The sequence below is a fragment of the Rhinatrema bivittatum genome, chromosome 4 (assembly GCF_901001135.1).
Source record: "Rhinatrema bivittatum chromosome 4, aRhiBiv1.1, whole genome shotgun sequence".
Classification (NCBI taxonomy): domain Eukaryota; kingdom Metazoa; phylum Chordata; class Amphibia; order Gymnophiona; family Rhinatrematidae; genus Rhinatrema; species Rhinatrema bivittatum.
The window spans coordinates 109,833,038-109,857,541 of NC_042618.1; the positions used below are offsets into that span (position 1 = coordinate 109,833,038).

General features: G+C 47.9%; 1 protein-coding gene across 7 annotated transcripts in view; it reads left to right on the forward strand.

Moving 5' to 3' along the window:
- Positions 1 to 24,504, forward strand: part of MGA (MAX dimerization protein MGA) — a 660,453-nt gene that overhangs the window by 202,001 nt on the left and 433,948 nt on the right. For all 7 annotated transcript variants that reach the window (XM_029598656.1, XM_029598662.1, XM_029598663.1 and 4 more), the window contains exon 6: positions 1,947 to 2,075. In XM_029598656.1, coding sequence (XP_029454516.1) covers positions 1,947 to 2,075 — 129 coding nt within the window. The remainder of the gene's footprint in view (positions 1 to 1,946; positions 2,076 to 24,504) is intronic.

Here is a 24,504-nt window from a genome sequence, read left to right on the forward strand (position 1 = left end):
TAAACCAGTATTGTAGTGCAGTCCTAATGACCATTATTTTTATGTACTAATACTAATCTGCATTCACTATATGGAAGACATAATTTATTCAGATGAACTCTTATAAGTTTTTATCATTCTGCAAGAAATTTCCAACTGCTCTATTTGTTTTCCAACCAGTTATCTTTTTATTTTACTCTGGAATGCTTGGAAAATATACTAGCACCAGGACAATATAATCTTCTTTATCAAGTTTATTGCCCTGATTAAGGGTAGGGATCTCCAGTAATCCAACTTCATTTAGTTGAAGATACGAAGGAATTATAGCCATGCACAACCACAGCACTGAGACAAATCTTGTCCTGGAAATCCATGAGATATTAGACAAATTTGTTGTCAGGCTAGTATGGAAATCTCAGAGCTGGGCCAGCATCATGTTGCTGTGAACCCTGAAGAGCCACATTTAAGGAGCAGGCAAAATTCCTACAGAGCTTTTTATGTGTTTTGCTTGCATATTAATTTTGAAGTTCTGAACTCTTTATTAAATTCTTATGGTCATTACCACACTCGAATAATTTTTGTGTAATTTTTTCCTTTCCAGAAGCTCCAGGAAATTGAAACCTTGAGCAAAAGTTGCACTGTTTCAAAGTTGTGCATAGTTTAAATTTTGCCTATTCCTTAAATCCACCCTAATTTATCAATGTCCTATTCTGGACTTCCATCCCAGAAAGAAATTTTCACTGATTTGTTTGAATCAACTAAGTCTTAAGGTGATTTTCCAAAGCTATTTCTGTGGGTAAAACCATGCTTTACCTGTGGAAATGCAATTTTAGAAAATGGTCTTCTATATGTATGTGAAAAAGTACATGCAAGGGGTCTGTGCACATATTTTACTTGCAGTATGAAGAGACTTTCTCAGAGGTAGGTTTGGGGAGGGGTTTGCACTTATGTTGATACTTTTTTAATTTTCAGAAGTATACACAGTTTTTCTTCGAAAAACCACCCGCATAGATTAGGAGATCTAAATGTGTACGGGTAGTTTTTCTGGCATAGTTTTCAAAAGGAATGCATGTGTGTATGTTCATGTTGAGAATTAGTGTAAAGTCAGCAGGTAAAAAGCTCCCACCGTATTTACAACCAATATGGAAAATTTTAAAATCCCAGCCCTTCTCCCCCCCCCCCAAAATAATATTTATAAGCCTGTATCTCAGTATGAATTTTATTGTGACCTGTATGATCTCTAATTGATTAAATAAATGTTGATGATCTGGCATGTTTTACAGTTATCTAGCCAGCATCGTATCCAGTTTGTTTTCAAATGCAAAATATACACGGAGTGGCAGTTACTACCCTTAACAGAAACGTGGGGGTAACCTGCATGGAGCAGCAGTAACTACTGCCACCATTACTATGTTACTATCTATAAATTACTTTGAGAGATGAATTTTATTTTGAATCAGTAATGCTAGGTATACAAATCTGTCTTGGTACGCATGTACCTTCACATAAAACTTGAGAACAGGTTTGCTTGGTAGCTGGCTTATTCTTTTTTTGTTGCAAGTTCTCCCCCACCTCCCGCCACATACACGCTGCATAAACCCTTATAATTTTCAAACACAAGTTACAGCTAAAAGTGTGTGTGTGTACATTTTCACACTGTTAAACAATGGCATAGACTGCACAGTAGTGGCTTGGCTGCTATGCATGTACTTTTTTGAAAATGTATATGTGTAAGGTTTACAAATCTACATATAACATGTCTTGTGGAATGCCTCTTCTGTGTGGCCAAAAGTACGCACATATATTCTGGTGGTTAAAAATCCACGTAACTGTATATGGCTGATCTTTGCAGATTAATTCTGCCTGTGTAATATGTGCTTAGGCTTTGAAAATTTACTCCATTATGTTCTAACCTCTTTACTTTTGTAACTGAATTGAAAAGCTTCAATGCTCTTTTTTTCTTGCAGTGGGTTTGAAACTGAGCTTTGTGGATCCAACAGTGAGCATTGACTTGAAATATTTGGGCGTACAGCTGCCATTGCCTTATTATAAAAGGCATACTACATGGAACAGTTGTAGTTCCCCTGGAGCTTTAGGTAAGTCCATGACAGAGAGCTCTCTTGTCATTTAACGTCTAAAATTGAGGACCACCCAGTGATTCAGAAGCACTGCTACATGGGAGATCCAGGTTTGTTTTTAGGCTTGGCTTTTCATACTCCGACTAGTGATTCTGTAATGTCAGTGTCCAAAGTCCCCCTGGATGGGAATGTGCCCTGACTGTTGTGCCACTGCACTACCTCCTGACCAGTACAATGCATATATGTTCTAGACTCTGTCCATGCCACTTGATGGGACAGGCTCAGGGTTAAAGGGTAAGAGAAATGATACAGGAAAATCTCTTATAGCCCGCAAAATGAATACTTGCAGCACACAGGAAAGCCTGTACTCAGTAGCAGGAAGCTGCTGGACATATAGATTAGCATGTACCTGTATGGTTTATTTTGTGGATTTTATATTAAATGAGGATAAGATGATTCTCCTAGGACAAGCAGGAGAAACTATAGACCAGTGAGCCTCATTTAAGTGCCGGGAAAAATAGTGGAAACTATTCTAAAGATCAAAATACAGCGCATTTAAAAAACATGGTTTAACAGAACACAGTCAGCATGGATTTGCCCAAGGGAAGTCTTGCCTCACAAATCTGCTTCATTTTTTGAAGGGGTTAATAAATATGTGGATAAAGGTGAACTGGTAGATGCAGTATATTTGGATTTTCATAAGGCGTTTGACAAAGTCCCATATGAGAGGCTTCTAAGAAAACTAAAGTCATGGGATTGGAGGCGATGTCCTTTCATGGATTACAAACTGATTAAAAAACAGGAAACAGAAGGATTAAATGGTCAATTTTCTCAGTGGAAAAGGGTAAATAGTGGAGTGCATCAGGGATCTGTACTTGGACTGGTGCTTTTCAATATATTTAAGTATTAAATTATAAAGACGGTTAATAGTAAATGGTAACCACACCCATTCCCATTTAGAGTATATTATCGAACTATGTAACCGTATCATAATGGCACCCTTTGGATAACTTAGAAACCACATATTTGTGCCTAACTGTAAACCGTTGTGATGGTGCTCTACTATACGACTGTATGGAAAAGTTTTAAATAAATAAATTTATAAATGATCGGGAAAGGAATACGATGAGTGAGGTTCTCAGATTTGAGGACGATACAAAATTATTCAGAGTAGTTAAATCACAAGTGGATTGTGAGACATTACAGGAGGACCTTGCAAGACTGGAAGATTGGGCATCCAAATGGCAGATGAAGTTTAATGTGGACAGTGCAAGGTTTTGCATATAGGGAAAAATAACCCTTGCTGTAGTTACACGATGTTAAGTTCCATGTTAGGAATTACCACCCAAGAAAAAGATCTAGGCATCATAGTGGATAATACTTTAAAATCGTTGGCTCGGTGTGCTGCAGCAGCCAAAAAAGCAAACAGAATGTTAGGAATTATTAGGAAGGGAATGGTTAATAAAACGGAAAATGTCATAATGCCTCTGTATTGCTCCATGGTGAAGACCGCACCTTGAATACTGTGTACAATTCTGGTCGCCACATCTCAAAAAAGATATAGTTGCGATGGAGAAGGTACAGAGAAGGGCAACCAAAATGATAAAGGGGATGGAACAGCTCCCTTATGAGGAAAGGCTGAAGAGGTTAGGGCTGTTCAGCTTGGAGAAGAGACGGCTGAGGGGGGATATAATAGAGGTATTTAAGATCATGAGAGGTCTTGAACGAGTAGATGTGAATCGGTTATTTACACTTTCGGATAATAGAAGAACTAGGGGGCATTCCATGAAGTTAGCAAGTAGCACATTTAATACTTATCAGAGAAAATTCTTTTTCACTCAATGCACAATTAAGGTCTAGAATTTGTTGCCAGAGGATGTGCAGTTAGTGTAGCTGGGTTCAAAAAAGGTTTGGATAAGTTCTTGGAGGAGAAGTCCATTAATTGCTATTAATCAAGTTTACTTGGGGAATAGCCACCACTGTTGATTGCATCAGTAGCATAGGATCTGCTTGGTGTTTGGGTAATTGCCAGGTTCTTGTGGCCTGGTTTGGCCTCTGTTGGAAACAGAGGCCAAACCAGGATTGGTCTGACCCAGCATGGCAAGTTCTTATGTTCTTAGATTTCCTTGTCCTGGTGGGAGGACCTATCCAATCTGGAACAGGGGGTTCTTTTCAATCTCCCTCCTTCCAGGTTGTCCTCACCACAGATGCCTCCACACTGGGATGGGGTGCCCACATGGAAGGGTTCCGCACCCAGGGCCTGTTGTCGGCTTGGTGCCAAATCAACTCCCTGGAGCTCCAAGGGATCCGTTACAGCCTGTAGGTGTTCTGGGACCACTTGGTAACCAAATCTGTTTTCATCCAGACCGACAATCAGGTAGTGATGTGGTACATCAACAAGCAGGGAGGCACGGGATTGTTTAGATTTGATCTTGGGCTATCTCTCAGAATATATTACTTTGAGCTGTCTGCCTGGCGGGGACGGAGAATGTAGTGGCAGAGCGCCTCAGTTGGGCCTTTTGGGCTCATGAGTGGACCCTGGACCCGGCAGTGGCAAACATATTCTTCCGTCTTTGGGGAACTTCAGATGTGGATCTATTTGCCTCCCCCTGCAACAACAAGGTGGAGTCCTTTTGCTCTCTTTACGGGAAGGACAGCAATCCAGCCTCGGACGCCTTTTCTAGCCATTGGGGCAAGGGGCTTCTGTATGCGTATCCTCCTCTCCTGCTGGTGATGAAGACACTGCCGAATCTCCAGCAGGATGGGGGAACCATTTTCCTCATAGCCTCTGTTGATTGCGGCAGGTTTGGTTCCCGTTCCTGCAGGACCTCTCAGTCCAGAACCCGATCAGTCTGGGCATCTCTCTGACCCTAATCACACAGGATCAGGGCAGGATGTGCCATCCAAACCTTAGAGTGTTGTCTCTGAGGGTCTGGATGTTGAAAGGCTAGTCTTTCAGCCCCTGGCATTGTCTGACTATGTATCCTAGGTTCTGGTTGCCTCCAGGAAACCTTCGACTAGAAAGTCATACAGCCTGAAGTGGAGAAGGTTTGCTGTCTGAGAGCAGCATGGGTTGGATCTGTTTACTTGCTCCACCCTGAAGCTCTTGGACTACCTGTTGCACCTGTTGGAAGCTGGTTTAAAGACCAATGTAGTCAGAGTGCATCTCTGTGCCATTGGGGCATGTTACGGGGTGAATGGTACGCCTGTCTCAGACAACCCTTGGTCGGGTGTTTCGTGCGTGCTCTGCTTCAGTTGAAGCCTCTTCTTTGCTCTCCATTTGTATCCTGGGACTTTAATATGGTCTTGGTTTGCCTTATGAAGGATCCATTTGATTCTATGCGCTCGTTTGACCTGGAATATTTGACCTGGAAGGTCATATTCTTGGTTACTGTCACCTCAGCGCCTTGGGTCAGCAAACTTCAAGCATTGGTGAGGTACCCACCATATAGGGTGGCTCTCCTAGGACAAGCAGGATGGTAGTCCTCACATATGGGTGACATCATCCAATGGAGCCCAGCATGGAAAACGTTTGTCAACATTTCTAGAAACTTTGACTGGCACCCTGAGCGTGCACAGCATGCCATTTACACGTGAGGTCCCCTTTCAGTCTCTCTCTTTACACGGTGCAGTTGCCTTGCAGTTCTTGGAGCTCTGCTTCCATTTCGTTTTTCTTGTGGCTAAAATAGGGATTTTTCATGTTCCATCGTTGGATCCCCTTTTGCGGTTGCTGCATCTCCTTGGCGCAGTAGGTAGAAAACATTTTTTCTCCTATTTACGGTCTATTCCCAGTATCCTACTTCTCAGTGTCCCCCAGGCAACGACTGCGTGCCAGTTATTTTTCATGGCGTCGTCCGGCTTTCACAAGTGCCCGTGGACCATGTCCATCACAGATCCGCATGAGGTTTGCATCCTCTGCCTGGGGGCCTCACACGACATCCAAGGGTGTCAACTGTGTGACCAGATGACTCCCAAGGACTGTTGCATTCACCTGGACAAAATGGAGAAACTTTTTGGTTTCAAAACGTCTGCTTCATCCACACCCGTGTCAGAGTCCTTGACACCGGGGGGGGGGGGGGGTCGAGGGGAACCACTCGATACATGCCCTCTCGTTGCTACTCTGCATCTTCAAAAGACTGAGGGAACGGCGATCGGTCTTCCATGATCTCGCCGGTTTCCAGGACATTGGGATCCTTTGCTTCCTCGGGGCAGGGGAAAGACCGGGCCGAGCACCGTGGGAAATCCTGCAAGCATAGATACCGGTCGCTGTTGGCGCGCAGCTCCGGTTCTGGTGCAGTACTGGCGGCTACCATACCGCCACTGAAGTGATCCAGTGGCTCGGAGGCCCCATCCTTTTGATATACCCGGGAGTCCCAGGCATTACCTACCGATATCAGTGCTGGGTACCGTGCCTTCTCGGAGAACCGAGGAAGCACCGGTGACGCCTCATCCCCTCCCTCAGTCCTGGCTTCACCGGACTATCAGGAAGAGTTGGACCGCAGAGTGCGGTGCTCTGAGCTCTGCAGAGCGTTGAGCCGCCACCGGCCCTCACACCGGTACTGGAGCCTGAGCCATCTATCTTGGCGCCCCAGCTCGAGCATCTGGACATCTTTCTTGGCACTAACCCGATGCAACCATTGCCCAAGGTTCCTTCGGTTCTCCAGTGGCCACTGATGCCCCACTTGAGAGCAATCCCTATTCTCACAGGACAAGCAGGATGGTAGTCCTCACATATGGGTGACATCATCAGGATGGAGCCCAATCACGGAAAACTTCTGTCAAAGTTTCCAGAACTTTGACTGGCCCCTACTGGGCATGCCCAGCATGGCACTAATCCTGCAGCCAGCAGGGGTCCCCCTTCAGTCTTCTTTTTTCCACGCAGCAGTAGCCTCGCGGTTTAGGAGCTCTGAAGAGATTCCTGACAGGAATTTTCCTCACGGACTTAATTAAAATTACTTCGCCCCACAGGGGACCCTCCTCTAACTTTTCTCAAGTCGCAGTACTCTGGTAAGTTTTTCACCGTTTTTTCGTCGATTACCGTCGAGTTTGGCCCTCGCGGCTCGATTTTTCTATGGCCATGGCATCGGGTTTTCGTCGGTGCCCGGACTGTACTCGTACCATGTCTATCACAGACCCTCATGGAGTCTGTGTAATGTGTTTAGGCCGTGAGCATGATGTCCTGACTTGCACCAAATGTGCCCTTATGACACCGAAAGATCGAAAGGCCAGAATGGAGAAGATGGGACTCCTTTTCTGTGCTCACACCCCGACGCCGTCCATCGCATCGACGTCATCAGAACCGGCACCGTCGAAGTCATACCATCAACAACCATCCGATGACCACCCGCTATCGATGTCTTCACGGCCATCGACTCCCGTTTCTCCCCCTCAGGATCGAGGGGATCGTAGGGAGAAGCATCGCCATCGGCATCGTAAGTCTCAGACCGTCGAGGGAGCGAAATCATCGACCTCGCCACCGTCCGAGCCACCGTCGAAGAAGCCCCGTCCAGGAGCGGCACCGACCACTCCTGCGACTGGGACATCGAGGCCACCCTCACCCGATCGGGGTTTGGGAGTCGCGATTCCACCTGTAAAGGTGGTCCCTCCGACTGTGCCTCAGCCTCCCTCTTCTGTCACGGAGCCGGAGCTGATTGCCCCAGGTCTCCGGGAAGAACTGGACTGGCTGGTCCAGGAGGCCATAGACAAGGCGATGCAACGACTCCAGGTCCCTCCGGCACAGACACCGGCACTGAGAGTGGAACCGGTCATCGACCCGATTCCAGCAGTGCTGTCACCGCTGCTATCCCAGATGGAGGCGCTCATAACAGCCCTTCCACCGGTGATTCCCGGGTCTCCAATGGCTCCGGTGCGCTCCCCGATGACTGCTTCATCGGGAGGAGAAACACCTTTCCGCATTCCTCCTTCGGGGGGGTATTGCCTCAGCCATCGATGCCATGTCGTCCCTCGCCACCGATTCATTCATCGGGGGCGATATGCACATCGGTGCCATCGATGCCTTCGATGCTGGCACCGATGCCCCCGGCGATTCCTTCGATTTTCTCGGAGCCTCAGCCGGGCCCTTCGGGTATCCAACCCCCTTCTCGTCCTACAGGTCAGCCTGCTGATCCTTATGACACCTGGGGTGATGATACTTCCACAGACACCAATGATTTACCTTCACCTCCTTCTCCTACTGAAAGTAGAAAGCGTTCTCCTCCAGAGGACCTCTCTTTCATTAACTTTTGTGAAGGAAATGTCGGAATTGGTCCCTTTTCAGCTTCAGACGGAGCAAGATGATAGGCACCAGATGATGGAACTTCTCCAATTCCTGGATGCCCCTAAAGTGATCACTTCTATTCCCATTCATCAAGTTCTTCTTGACCTCCTCAAAAAGAACTGGGAAAATCCTGGATCTATTGCCCCAGTACACAGAAAAGCTGACACTACTTATCTATTACAGTCAGCCCCGGGCTTTCAAAAATCTCAGCTTGACCACCACTCAGTTGTGGTAGAATCAGCTCAAAAGAAAGCGAAAAGGACGAAGCCACACTCCTCTATCCCTCCTGTCAAGGAACACAAATTCCTAGACAATATTGGTCGACGAGTGTTCCAAGGGGCCATGCTCATCTCCAGAATTGCTTCTTATCAGCTGTACATGACCCAATACAATAGGGTCATTTTCAAGCAAATACAGGACTTCTCTGAAACCCTGCCTGACCAATTCCAAGAGCATCTTCAAACCCTTGTCAACAAGGGCTTTGAGGCAGGGAAGCATGAGATACGAACAGCTTATGATATCTTCGACACCTCCACTAGAGTGTCTGCAACTGCCATTTCGGCAAGACGCTGGGCCTGGCTCAAGTCTTCTGACCTTCGCCCAGAAGTACAAGACAGGCTTTTTGACCTGCCCTGTATAGGAGATAATCTATTCGGTGAAGAAATTCAGCAAATTGTGGCTGAGTTAAAGGACCATCATGAGACCCTCAAACAGCTCTCATCGATGCCTTCTGACTTCCCTTCTAGACAGCCCTTCAAGAAGGAATCCAAGAAGTCATTCTTCCGTCCAAGGAAGTACTATCCCCCATCAACAAGGTCCCGAGTTATGAGGCCTTATCAAAAATCTCAGCCTCGCCAGCCCCGGAAGCAAAAGCCACAAGCAGCTCCCCAGACGGGGCCTGCTTCAGGTTTTTGACTTTCACTTGGAGAGCAGCAGCCTGATCCTTCTGCCAAGCATACCAGTGGGAGGCCAATTATTCCACTTTCATGGAATATGGCAATCAGTCACAACCTACCAATGGGTGCTGGCAATCATTGCTCAGGGTTACCATCTGAATTTTCTTGCTGTTCCACCAGACTCCCCACCCCCACAAGCGTGGAGAGTAACCGACCACTCTGTCCTTCTGGAGCAGGAGGTTTCCCTTCTTTTCCAGTTAAGAGCAATAGAACCCGTTCCTCTTTCACAACAAGGCCTAGGGTTCTATTCCCGGTACTTTTTGATCCCCCCAAAATCCGGGGGGCTTCGTCCAATTCTGGACCTATGTGCCCTCAACAAGTACCTCCAGCGGGAAAAGTTCAAAATGGTAACCTTGGGCTCGTTTCTACTTCTTCTACAAAGAGGAGACTGGCTCTGCTCTCTGGACCTCCAGGATGCATACACCCACATCGCGATAACTCAAGCTCATCGCAAGTACTTCAGGTTTTTAGTAGGCCCAAGGCACTATCAATACCGGGTGCTTCCATTCGGCCTAGCATCGGCACCACGAGTCTTTACCAAATGTCTCGTAGCTGTCGCAGCTTTTCTCAGGAAAGAAGGTGTTCATGTCTACCCCTATTTAGACAACTGGTTAATCAGGGCCCTATCCCAGCTCGGTCATCCCTGGATTTGACTCTACATACTCTAATCTCTCTAGGATTTCTCGTCAATTATGAGAAATCCTATTATCCCTGGACAAGCAGGATGCTAGTCCTCACATAAGGGTGACATCGGTAATGGAGCCCTATACGGAAAAACTTCTGTCAAAGTTTCTATGAAACTTTTGACTGGCACCCAGAGTGCCTACTGAGCATGCCCAGCATGCCATGATATTCCCTGCCACAGGGGTCTCCCTTCAGTCTTCTTTTTTCCGCGGAGCCGTTAGCCTCATGGTTAAATTGGAGTCCTGTGGTGATTTTTCACTACACTTTAAAACTTTTCGAAAAAAGTTAGAAAAACTTCCTACCGCAAGGGTCTCCTTTACTTAGCATCACGGTAAGTTTTTCTCTTTCATTTTCGTCTGTTCCGTACCGTCTTTTCGAGCCATAGTCGACGGCTGTCCGACTAAAATGGCCTCGGGTTTCAAAAAGTGCCCAAATTGTGCCAGAAACATGTCCATAATGGACCCGCACCAGGAATGTGTGCTCTGCCTGGGCGAAAAACACGATGTCAGGTCCTGCAATCTCTGTGCCAAGATGACATCGAAGGGACGTCTTCTCCGGATGGAGAAGATGGAGCACCTTTTCAAAATTCAATTGCTCCCAGCACCATCGACGTCAGCCCAATCGTCTTCCTCCGGGTCAATTCATAAGGTAATCCTTAAAAAATGACTTCCAGGTGAGGCCGGAGATGCTTCCACTCTCTCCCCCTCGACAGCGTCGAAGGTGTCCACATCAGGCAGTGAGAAATCAAAAGAGCATCGGCATCGACGCCCGCACGTCTCAACCATCGAACCGGTGCCCGCTACGTCATCGACGGAATCGGCCTCCTCCGCTAAGAAAGCTCGGCTGAGCGTGGAGTCTTCGAGGCCTACGATTCCAGGGCGATCCCCACCGGTATCGGTGCAGGGTACCGTACCTCCTCAGGGCTCTGAGGAGGTACCGGCATCGCCATCACCGCCTCCCCCCATAGCTGCTCTGATCCCATCAGCTATGCGGGCGGAACTTGATGGATATATCCTTTCAGCGGTACGACAAGCACTCCTCGACACGATGCCAATACAGCCAGCGGCACCGACTTTGCCATCGACACCGGCTCCGGTGCCATTGGATTCGTTACCGTCGATGCCGATGTCGCCATCGGTGCCACCTTCGATTCCGGCATCGTTTCCTCCGATGACTCCATTGATGCCAGCCCTAGAGGTATCTTTTTTCCAACCTCTGATGCAAAAATTGGATACTTTGATCGATGCCATGTCCAAGAAACCTCAAGACATCGAGGAAGAACCCATTCCAGGACCTTCAGGAGTTCCTAGGCCTCATCATCCACACTCTCCTCTATTTCCATCAATCCCAAAGGTTCCATCATCGATGCCTTCTAGGCCACAGCCAGTATTGCACCCAAGGGACACGGGTACAGATACTGACACAGATATATGCTTTCCGAACCATCACCTCCTGAGGACCGTAGAAAGTCTCCTCCGGAGGATTTGTCATTCTCCAACTTCGTAAAGGACATGGCGGAGACTATCCCTTTCCAGCTACAGTCGGAGATAGATTCCAGACAAAAAACACTGGAGGTCCTACAATTCGTAGATCCGCCAAAGGAAATTTTAGCTGTGCCTGTGCATGAGGTGCTCCAAGAACTCATGTACCGAATGTGGGAACATCCTGGATCACTTGCATCAGTCAACAAGAGATCAGATGCGACGTACCTTGTTCAACCAATTCCTGGATTCCAAAAGGCTCAGCTACCTCACCAATCCGTGGTAGTTGAGTCAGCACAGAAGAAAGCTAAGAGGGTGAAAACTCACTCCTCAATGCCACCAGGAAAGGAAAATAGATTCCTTGATAATTTAGGACGTAAGGTATTTCAAGGATCTATGTTGGTATCTCGAATTTCTGCTTATCAACTCTTCATGAACCAGTACCAACGTAATCTCTGGAAGCAGGTCCAGGAGCTTACCCAGACACTCCCTGATCAGTACCAGGAAGCCTTTTTTCAACTGGTGTATAAAGGCCTAGAAGCAGGCAAGCATGAGGTTAGGGCAACTTATGACAGTTTTGAAACGGCATCTCGTCTGTCAGCTTCAGGTATTACAGCTCGTCGATGGGCCTGGCTTAAGGCATCAGATTTGAGGCCAGAGGTACAAGAGAGACTGGCCGACCTGCCTTGTCTTGGAGACACTATTTTTGGAGACAAGGTGAAAGAAGCAATCGCCACTTTAAAAGAGCATACGGAGACTCTAAAGCAGCTCTCCTTAATACCTCAGGAGTCTCAACCTCCTTCCAGGAGACTTCCCAGACGGGATACAAGGTGTCCATATTACCGCCAACAACGCTACTATCCTCCAAGAAGCCGTGCAAGACCATCTCGCCCAGCTCAGCGTCCCCAGTCTAGACAAAGGCCTTCCAGGCCTCAACCCCCTCCTCAGACCGCATCAACATCGGGGTTTTGAAATATACTCAGAGAGCAGAAGCCCATCCCTCAATCCATTCCCAAACCTACCAATAGGAGGTCGCATAGCCTTTTTTCATCATGCCTGGACCTCCATAACTACAGACCAATGGGTATTTTGCATTGCAGCTCACGGGTACCGATTGAATTTTCTCACTGTACCAAAAGACACTCCACCAATCTCCTCTTGGACAGTGAACCACCACTCCAAACTTATAAAAACAGAATTATCCACCCTTCTGAGAGCCAGGGCCATAGAACCAGTTCCCAGGCCTCAGCAGGGCAGAGGATTCTACTCCCGCTATTTCCTCATTCCAAAGAAAACAGGAGGCCTACGTCCTATCCTAGACCTCAGAAATCTCAACAAATTTCTCAAAAAAGAAGAATTTCGGATGGTGTTATTAGGCACCATGCTACCTTCTTCAGAAAGGGGATTGGCTCTGCTCTCTAGATCTTCAAGACGCCTACGCTCACATTCCCATCTTTCCTCCTCATCGCCAATACTTGCGATTTCTGGTCGAAGGACAACATTTTCAATACCGAGTGCTCCCATTTGGCCTAGCCTCAGCACCTCGAGTATTCACAAAGTGTCTGGCGGTGGCACACCTCCACAAACAAAAGGTGCATGTATTCCCTTATCTAGACGATTGGCTCATCAGGAGTCAGACGAAAGAAGGAGCTCTCAATTCCCTCAAGCTCACGGTCAACTTGCTTCACTCCTTGGGGTTTCTCATCAATTATCAGAAATCCCATTTCACACCATCTCACCTTCTACAATTCATCGGTGCAGATTTAAACACCACCATAGCAAAAGCATTTCTTCCAAGAGACCGTGCCCATACACTCATTCTCCTGGCACATTCTTTCCGAACTCAATCTCGAGTCACAGCTCATCAGTGCCTCACCTTCCTCGGTCACATGGCCTTCACAGTTCACGTCACTCCCATGGCCAGATTGACCATGCGACTAATGCAATGGACACTCAAAACACAATGGATTCAAGCCATTCAACCGTTGTCCTCTCAAATTCAAATAACTCAAGAACTGTGTTCTTCCCTCCTTTGGTGGACATCAATGAACAATTTGTTCAAAGGTCTACCTTTCCAGCAACCAGTTCCACAAGTAACATTAACTACAGATGCGTCCACTTTAGGTTGGGGAGCGCACATTGGTCATCTAAAGACCCAGGGGACGTGGACAAAGACCGAAGCCTCTTTTCAGATAAATTTCCTAGAGCTTCGAGCTATACGTTATGCGCTGCATGCGTTCAAGGACTGCCTTTCACACAAGACAGTTCTGATCCAAACAGACAACACAGTAGCCATGTGGTACATCAACAAGCAAGGGGGAAACAGGTTCCTACCTCCTTTGCTCAGAAGCAGCACAAATTTGGGACTGGGCCCTAGCACATTCAATTCTTCTGCGGGCCACTTACCTAGCAGGCATCCACAACATAATAGCCGATCGCCTCAGTCGTCAGTTCAACCACACGAGTGGTCCTTGGGTCCAGCGATAGCAACCAAGATCTTTCAACATTGGGGTCAACCAACAATAAATCTCTTTGCATCCCATCTGAACTACAAAGTGAACAATTATTGCTCCCTGCTATGGCAGAAGAACAGCCTACCAAAGGACGCCTTTGCTCGCCATTGGCACTCAGGCCTGCTATACGCGTATCCACCGATACCGCTCATAACCAAGACTCTAGTGAAACTGAAACAAGACAAAGGGACCATGATACTCATAGCCCCATACTGGCCTCGACAAGTATGGTTTCCCACACTGCTAGACCTCTCAGTCAGGAATCCCATTCGCCTGGGAGTAGCTCCCAGTCTCATAACTCAGGAACAGGGTCGGTTGCGCCATCCCAACCTTCAATCCCTATCCCTGACAGCATGGATGTTGAAAGCTTGATTTTACAACCACTCAATCTTCCAACCACTATATCTCAAGTGCTTATAGCGTCACGTAAACCTTCCACTAGAAAGAATTATTCCTACAAATGGAAACGGTTTATTTTGTGGTGCACTCAGAAATCTGTTGATCCTTTCACTTGCCCCACTACCTCACTACTAGATTACCTATACCATCTTTCAGACTCTGGTCTTCAGACTTCATCTGTAAGAGTACATTTGAGTGCAATCTCAGCTTACCATAACAAGCTGGGAGATGCACCTATCTCTACACAGCCTCTCGTCAGTAAATTTATGAAAGGTTTAACTCACCTTAAACCTCCAGTTCATCCCCCAAGCATACAATGGGACCTAAAAGTAATATTAACCAGGCTCATGCGTTCTCCATTCGAACCTATAGATACCTGTGACCTAAAATTTCTTACATGGAAAACTGTCTTCCTCATAGCCATTACATCAGCTAGAAGAATCAGTGAACTACAAGCACTTGTCACAAAAGAACCTTTTACAAAGTTTCTACATGACAGGGTGGTCCTCCGTACTCATCCCAAATTCCTTCCTAAAGTAGTCACGGAATTCCACTTGAACCAATCCATAGTTTTACCAACATTCTTTCCAAGGCCTCATTCCCGCCAGGGAGAAAGAGCCTTACATACCTTGGACTGAAAGCGTGCTCTATCTTTCTACTTAAACCTCACTGCGGTCCAAAGGAAATCCAGTCAACTTTTTGTATCTTATGATCCAAACAAACCAGGTAAGGCAGTGGGTAAACATACTTTGTCAAACTGGTTAGCGGATTGCATACAGTTTTGTTATGAGAAAGCAGGCCTTACTCTTCAAGGGCGAGTAAAAGAACATTCAGTCAGAGCAATGTCAACCTCAGTAGCACACCTTCGCTCTGTACCTATTCTGGACATTTGTAAAGCGGCAACATGGAGTTCTCTTCCCACCTTTGCAGCTCACTACTGTCTAGACAAAGAAGGAAGACAAGATTCAGCCTATGGACAATCTGTCTTAAAGACCTTGTTTCCAACTTAATCCCAACTCCTACTACATCCAACCTGCTGTGATTTTCGGCTGATTCATTTCCAACAACAATACTTCACCGTTGTTTCACTACAAAATGACTCAGCCTCTAGCTTGCTAATCACCCATATGTGAGGACTAGCATCCTGCTTGTCCTGGGATAAAGCAAAATTGCTTACCTTGTGATAGGTGTTATCGCAGAACAGCAGGATGTAGTTTTCACGAAACCCACCTGCCACCCCGCGGATTTGGATCCAATACTTTTTATTATTTTATTTTTTTGGCTAACGCTAATTGCTACAAAACAGACTGAAGGGAGACCCCTGTGGCAGGGAATATCATGGCATTCTGGGCATGCTCAGTAGGCACTCTGGGTGCCAGTCAAAAGTTTCATAGAAACTTTGATAGAAGTTTTTCCGTATAGGGCTCCATTACCGATGTCACCCTTATGTGAGGACTACATCCTGCTGTCCTGGGATAACACCTATTACAAGGTAAGCAATTTTGCTTTTAGCCCCATCTCAAACCTTGTCTTTCATTGGGGCAGGCTTGGACACCTTACAGGCAAAAGCCTTTCTACCTCAACAACGAGTGCAAACCCTCGTGTCTCTCGCTCACCAGTTGCAGTCTCAGTATACAACAACGGCGCAGCAATTTCTTGTCCTTCTCGGACACATGGCGTCCTCAGTCTATCTCACTCCAATGGCCCGTCTGGCCACGATTGTCATGCATTGGACTCTGAGGTCACAATGGATTCAAGCGACTCAGTCTCTGTCAACCATTGTCCACATCACCGACGCACTCCATCTGTCTCTCGCCTGGTGGAAAGATCAGAACAATCTCCTCCAGGGACTGCCCTTTCATCTACCAGATCCTCAACTCATTCTCACCACCGATGCTTCCAACCTCGGCTGGGGAGCTCATGTGAATGATCTACAGACACAAGGATCTTGGTCTCCAGAGGAAGCCAAACACCAGATAAATTTCCTGGAGCTTCGAGCAATGCGATACGCTCTCAGAGCTTTTCAGGATTACCTATCAAATCACGTCATCCTAATTCAGACGGACAATCAGGTGGCCATGTGGTACATCAACAAACAGGGAGGCACAGGTTCCTTCCTTCTGTGTCAGGAAGCTGTGCAGATTTGGGCGGAAGCGCTCTCCCACTCGATGTACCTCAGGGCCACCTACTTGCCGGGAGTGCACAATGTCTTGGCAGACAAACTGAGTCGTGTCTTCCAACCGCACGAGTGGTCTCTCAATCCCTCGGTAGCGACCTCTCTCTTCCATGAATGGGGTTATCCCCAAATAGACCTCTTTGCGTCCCCTCAGAACTACAAAGTAGACAATTACTGCTCCCTCATTCGGAGCGAGCGCTCTCAGCCCAGAGATGCATTCTCCCTGTCGTGGACGAACGGTCTGCTTTATGCATTCCCTCCACTTCCTCTTCTCTCGAAGACTCTCGTGAAGCTCTGTCAGGACAAGGGAACCATGATCCTGATAGCACCTCACTGGCCACACCACATATGGTTTCCAATACTCCAGGAACTTTCCTCCGCAGGCACATTCCCTTGGGACAGGACCCGCTTCTGATCACTCAGAACGACGGATATCTACGCCATCCCAATCTTCAGGCCTTGTCCCTGACAGCATGGATGTTGAAAGGTTAATCCTTCAGCCACTTAACCTTTCAGACTCTGTTTCTCGTGTCCTGATTGCTTCGCGAAAGCCTTCCACAAGGAAATCTTACTCCTATAAATGGAAAAGGTACACTTCATGGTGCACTGCGCAGTCCCTTGATCCCTTTTCCTGTCCAATCCCAAGGTTTTTGGACTATCTCTGGCATTTGTCTGAGTCAGGTTTAAAAACCTCTTCAATCAGAATGCATATCAGTGCGGTAACCGCCTTCCATAAAGGTGTCGGGGATGTCCCTATATCGGTACAACCCTCGTAACATGTTTTCTTAAAGGCTTGCTCCATATCAAGCCACCTTTACGTCCTCCGGCCCCTTCTTGGGACCTTAATCTGGTTCTCGGGCGGCTCATGAAACCACCGTTCGAACCTCTTCACTCCTGTGACCTAAAATATCTCACATGGAAAGTGATTTTCCTTTTGGCTATCACTTCAGCTCGCAGGGTTGAAATCGTCGGTTCAGTGTGCTGCGGCAGTCAAAAAAGCAAACAGAATGTTGGGAATTATTAGAAAAGGAATGATGAATAAAACGGAAAATGTCATAATGCCTCTGTATCGCTCCATGGTGAGACCGCACCTTGAATACTGTGTACAATTCTGGTCGCCGCATCTCAAAAAAGATATAATTGCGATGGAGAAGGTACAGAGAAGGGCTACCAAAATGATAAGGGGAATGGAACAACTCCCCTATGAGGAAAGACTAAAGAGGTTAGGACTTTTCAGCTTGGAGAAGAGACGACTGAGGGGGGATATGATAGAGGTGTTTAAAATCATGAGAGGTCTAGAACGGGTAGATGTGAATCGGTTATTTACTCTTTCGGATAGTAGAAAGACTAGGGGACACTTCATGAAGTTAGCATGGGGCACATTTAAAACTAATCGGAGAAAGTTCTTTTTTTACTCAACGCACAATTAAACTCTGGAATTTGTTGCCAGAGAATGTGGTTCGTGCAGTTAGTATAGCTGTGTTTAAAAAAGGATTGGATAAGTTCTTGGAGGAGAAGTCCATTACCTGCTATTAAGTCCACTTAGAGAATAGCCACTGCCATTAGCAATGGTTACATGGAATAGACTTAGTTTTTGGGTACTTGTCAGGTTCTTGTGGCCTGGATTGGCCACTGTTGGAAACAGGATGCTGGGCTTGATGGACCCTTGGTCTGACCCAGTATGGCATTTTCTTATGTTTCTTATGTTCTTAGGGTTAGTGAGTTACAGGCCCTAGTTACCTATCCGCCTTCCACTAAACTCCTGCAGGACCGGGCGGTACTCCGCACTCACCTTCCCTAGGTAGTTTCGGAGTTTCACATTAATCAATCCATCATACTATCTATCTTCTTTCCCAGGCCCCACTCCAACCCAGGGGAACAGGCTCTGCATACCCTCGTCTGTAAACGGGCTCTAGCGTTCTACCTAGACCATACAGTTGCCCACAGGAAGAGCACTCAGTTATTCGTCTCTTTCCATCCCAAACAATTAGGGCAACCTGTGGGTAAGCAGACTCTCTCCTCCTGGTTGGCGGACTGCATATCTTTTTGCTATCAGCAAGCAGGCATTCCTTTCCAAGACCGTGTTAAAGCACACTCTGTGAGGGCCATAGCGACTTCAGTAGCACACCTACGAGCAGTGCCACTTCCTGACATTTGCAGGGCTGCCACCTGGGTTTCTCGCCACACTTTCGCAGCCCACTATTGCTTGGACAAAGCCGGAAGACAGGATTCCATCTTCGGCCAATCTGTCCTGCGTAACCTATTTCCAACGTGACGTACCAACACCCTTCCGCCTGCCCGGTGGGGTTCAGGATGCCCTCTACCAAATTCCACCCCAGTTGTTGTGCCTGTTGCACGTCGTTGGGTACGTTTTGGTGCATGTGAGGACATCCTCAGCTCGGTACTAACCCATATGTGAGGACTACCATCCTGCTTGTCCTGTGAGAAAGCAAGTGTTGCTTACCTGCAACAGGTGTTCTCACAGGACAGCAGCATGTTAGTCCTCACGAAACCCGCCTGCCTCCCCGCGGTGTTGGGCTCGTAACGTTTTCTTGTTTTATTTTTTCGGCACTGCCTGTAGCTATCAAATAAGACTGAAGGGGGACCGCTGCTGGCTGCAGGGTTAGTGCCATGCTGGTCATGCCCAGTAGGGGCCAGTCAAAGTTCTGGAAACTTTGACAGAAGTTTTCCGTGATTGGGCTCCATACTGATGATGTCACCCATACGTGAGGACTAACATCCTGCTGTCCTGTGAGAACACCTGTTACAGGTAAGCAACACTTGCTTTATTGGATCCGAGGAGGAGGAAGACACAGCCGGTGCTGCATTTCCAAGGCCTCTGTTCCCTGAATCTTTGCCCAGGCCCTCTGGCCTCCCACGGCCCCTGGTCCCCCCCGTTACTGGGAGAACCATAGATTCCCGCAGTGCTGTCTGTGCCTTCGAAATCTTCGGGGCCTAAGGCTATGATTCTTCACAGGCCTCACCCGTGCCAGCCCCGCAATGGCCTTAGTGAGAAGGAAGGCTCTTATGACCTGTGGGGAGATGATGATTCCTCGGAGTCTTCATCCAAATTCTTGGACGACCCTCTTTCCGACCTTCTCCTCCAGAGGAAAGGCGTCAGTCTTCCCCAGAGGACCTCTCCTTTGCTGGGTTTGTCAGGGCCATGGGCGAAGCTATTCCCTTCCAACTCTTCACGGAGGAGGATGCACGATATAAGATGTTGGAAGTACTCCAGTTTGTCGACACTCCTAAGGAAATTGTGGTGGTTCCCATCCACAACAACTTTAAGGATCTTCTCCTTCAGATGTGGGAACATCTGATCTCCATATCTCCAGTTAATAGGAAGGCGGATGCCACCTTTTTGGTACAGCAGGCCTTGGGATTCGAGAGGTGGCACTTCCCTCACCAGTCTGTGGTCGTGGAGTCCAGCCTAAAAAAGGCCAAGCACTCCTGTACCCATGCCTCTGTCCCTCCGGGGTGAAAATATAGGAAGATCAAGGCTCTGGGCAGAAAGGTCTTTAAGGGCGCTGTACTCATCGCCCATATTGCCGCCTCCCAGTTGTATATGACCCAGTACAACCGGAACCTGTGAAAGTAGGTCCAGGACCTCGCAGAGAGCTTGCCGCATCAGCAACAGGAGTTTTTCTCTGCCCTTGTCCTGCAGAGTCTAGAGGCGGGCAAATACGAGATGAGATCCACATATGAAGAGTTTGAGACAGTGGTCTGAGTAGCTGCCGTGGGCATGGGTGCCCGTAGAATGGCCTGGCTCCGGGCTTCTAACTTTCGTCCAGAGGTTCAGGAGAAGCTGGCTGACCTCCCATGCACAGGTGACAACCTTTTTGGGGACAATATCAGAGATGCGGTAGCTCTGTTGAAGGACCACCACGAAACCCTCCAAAAGCTCTCCATTAGCGCTTCAGGCGCTCCTTCCTCTGCCAAGAAATCTTCCAGGCCAAGCTCCAGGAATTCCTTCTACAGGCAGAGGAAATATTCTGTCCCTGCTCTCGGGCTCACGTGCCATGCACTAGCTCCAGGGGCTGCTCCTGTCAACAGCGAGCATCTAGGCCTTAGCCAGCTATAGACTTTTGACTGGCGGTGAGGGAGCACGAGTCAGCAAAACGTACCCCCGGTACCAGATGCCCCAGTAGGAGGCAGGCTTATCGACTTTGCCCACCACTGGAGGGCCATCACTTTGGACCAGTGGGTCCTTACCATAGTCCGTCAGGGGTACTGGCTCAATTTCAGACGGCTTCCAGAGAACTCTCCCCCATGTCCATCGTGGGGTTCATCTGCCCAGCAGGTCATACTTCAGACAGAACTCATCACCCTTCTCACAGCAGGAGTGGTAGAGCCCATTCCACACCCTCAGCAGGGCAGAGGATTTTATTTGAGATATTTCCTCATACCAAAGGGAAACGGAGGCTTGCACCCCAATCTCGACCTCAGGGCTTTGAACAAATTTCTCTTAAGAGAAAAGTTCAAAATGGTTTCTCTGGGCACTTTGATCCCCCCTCCTCAAAAGAGGAGACTGGCTCTATTCCCTCAATCTCAAGGAAGCTTATGCTCACATAGCTATATTCCCCGGCCACAGAAAATACCTCTGCTTCATGATGGGGAAAGTTCACTACCAGCACAAAGTACTGCCCTTTGGGTTGATTTCAGCCCCTCGCGATTTCACCAAATGCCTAGTGGTGGTGGCTGCATACCTCTGGCACCGTGCGGTGCCCATCTTCCCATATCTAGACGACTGGTTGATCAAGAGCGACTCCCGCACAGTGGCCCTGAACATGCAGACATGCAATCCTTGGGGTTTGTTATCAACTACCCAAAGTCTCACCTCTGCCTGTTTCCCCAACTGGACTTTATAGGAGCCAGGCTTGACACGGTGCAGCATTTCTGCACTGCGATTGGGCTCTTGCACTCGCCTTGTTGGCAACTTTCGTGCACAGCAGCCCTTCATGTGAATGCCCACCTTCTGCTCTGTTGTTGGGCCATATGGCGGCTTCAGTCCATGTTACCCCTCTCACCCACTTGTACATGTGAAGGGCACAATGGACCTTGTGGTCGTAGTGGCAACCGACCTCCCAGGACCTCAAGACCTGTCTCTCCGTCACGGAACCTCTGAGGGCATCTCTTTCCTGGTGGAGAAACCTCTCCAATTTGGAGTGGGGAATTCCCTTCCAGGCTGCCCCTCCTCAAGTGGTCTTCACCACTGTCTCCTCTCCTCAAGGCTGGGGAACCCATGTGGATGGCCTCCACACGTGGGGTCTCTGGACCGCTCAAGGAGCCTGCTGTCAGATAAACCTTTTAGAGCTTTGGATGATCTGTTTTGCCCTCTGGGCATTCTGAGACCATTTGTCACACAAGAAAGTCATGATTCAGACGGACAACCAAGTTGTGATGTGGTATATCAACCACGTGAATTTTGAGCGCCTAGTTCTTCAGCCCCTGGACCTCTCAGACAATGTCTCCTAGGTGCCGGTGGCTTCTAGAAAGCCTTCCACAAGGAAGTCTTATAGTTTGAATGGAGAAGATTCTCCACCTGGTGTGCAGGGCGTGACTTGGATCCATTCACATGCCCATTTCCCAAACTGTTGGACTATATGTGGCACCTTTCAAGTCTGGGCTTCAAACCAGCTCAGTCAGGGTTCATCTTAGCACCGTTAGTGCATACCATTGAGGTGTTGCTGGCACACCCATATCGGTGCAGCCTTTAGTGGGATGCTTTATGAGGGGTCTGCTTCAATTGAAGCCCCCTCTTCACCTTCTATTGCGTTCTGGAACCTCAGCATTGTCCTGGCGTGGCTCATGTGTCCTCCCTTTGAGCCGTTGCGTTCCTGCGACCCGAAGTTCCTCACCTGAAAAGTTATATTCCTAGTGGCGATTACTTCGGTTTGTAGAGTCAGCAAGCTTCAGGACTTGGTTATGTACCTGCCTTACAGAAGGGTTTTTCATGATCGTGTGGTCTTTCCTATGCACCATAAATTCCTACCTAAGGTTGTGACTGGTTTCCACATCAATCAGTCCATTGTTTTACCCACGTTCTTTCCTAGGCCTCATTCCCATCCAGGGGAATGGGCTCTTCATAATTTGGACTGTAAGAGGGCTTTGTTTTTTTTTTATTTAGAACGCATAGACGGTCACAGGCATTCCACTCCGATCTTTGTATTGTTCGATACCAATAGATTAGGAGTAGCGGTGGGTAAACAGACTCTATCCAACTGGCTGGCGGATTGCATCGCCTTCTGCTATGCGCATGCAGACCTTCAGTTGACAGGCTGTATCAAAGCTCACTCTGTGCGTGCCATGGCAATGTCTGTGGCTCATCTGCGAGCGGTTCCCGTTGCCCAAATTTTCCATGCAGCAGCGGGGACCGCTACTGCTTGGACAAAGATGGTAGACATGACAGTGCCTTTGGCCAGTCCGTCCTGTACGATCTCTTCCAGATTTAAACTCAACTCTTCCGACCTAAAGCCCCTGGTCGGAACTAGGCTGTCCTCTGCTGACTAATAGTACCGCAGTTGTGCCTGTTGGCAATTTGTTTCGGTATCTGTTGGTCGCACCTGGCTGATGGGGACAGCCTGGAGCTTGGTATTCACCCATATGTGAGGACTACCATCCTGCTTGTCCTAGGAGAAAGCGCAGTTGCTTACCTGTAACAGGTGTTCTCCTAGGACAGCAGGATGTTAGTCCTCAGGAATTCCGCCCACCACCCCTGCGGAGTTGGGTTCTCCTTCTGTTTTGTTTTATTTTTTTTCACTCATATTTTTTCTCTGTTACAAGGCTAAGGGAGACCTCACTAGGCATGCTCAGTGTGCCAGTCAAAGTTTTCCATGCTGGGCTCCATCAGATGTCACCCATATGTGAGGACTATAACATCCTGCTGGCCTAGGAGAACACCTGTTACAGTTAAGCAACTGCGCTTTCTCCATACTCGCCCCAAGTTCTGGCCTAAGGTGGTATCGGACTTCCATCTAAACCAATTTATCATCCTCCCTACCTTCTTCCCGAGACCTCATTCACACCCAGGTGAACAGGCCTTGCATACATTGGATTGTAAGAGGGCCTTAGCGTTCTACCTTGAGAGGATGGCAGGCGATAGGCAGTCCACACAACTCTTTATCTTGTTTGATAAGAACAGAATGGGGGTGGCTATGGCTAAGCACACGCTGTCTACCTGGCTAGCAGACTGCATCTCGTTCTGCTATGCGCAAGCAGGATTGCAGCTTGAGGGCCATGTTAAAGCTCATTCCATTCGGGCCATTTCAACTTCGGTGGCTAACTTGTGTGAAGTTCCTGTGGTGGAGAACTTCAGAGCTGCAACGTGGAGTTCTCTCCATATGTTCGCAGCTCACTATTGCTTGGACAGAGGCCGCCAGGATAATAGCTTCGGCCAGTCTGTCCTCCGTAAACTTTTTCAGGTCTAAACCTATCTCTTCCTCCTAGGGTCCTGTTTTTCGGATTCAGGCTGCCTTCCTCCGTTACCAACAGCATCTAGGTTGTTGTGCCCATTGGAACTTGTTTGGCATCTGTTGGTCTGCTCTGTTCGGAAATAGCCTGCAGCTAGGTATTCACCCATGTTTGAGGACTGTCATCCTGCTTGCCCTAGGAGAAAGCAGAGTTGCTTACCTATAACAGGTGTTCTCCTAGGACAGCAGGATGTTAGTCCTCACGAAACATGCCCGCCACCCCGCAGAGTTGGGTTTCTACTATGTATGTTTTATTTTTTGTAAATCTCTGTATAGAGACTGAAGGTGGAACTCCTGTGGCCGTGCGGATAGTGGCATGTTGGGCATGCTCAGTGTGCCAGTCAAAGTTCTAGAAAGTTTGTCAGAAGTTTTCCATGCTGGGCTCCATCTGATGATGTCACTCCATGTGTGAGGACCAACATCCTGCTGTCCTAGGAGAACACCTGTTACAGGTAAGCAACTCTGCTTACTGTAAAGAAACTTGCTATTTTG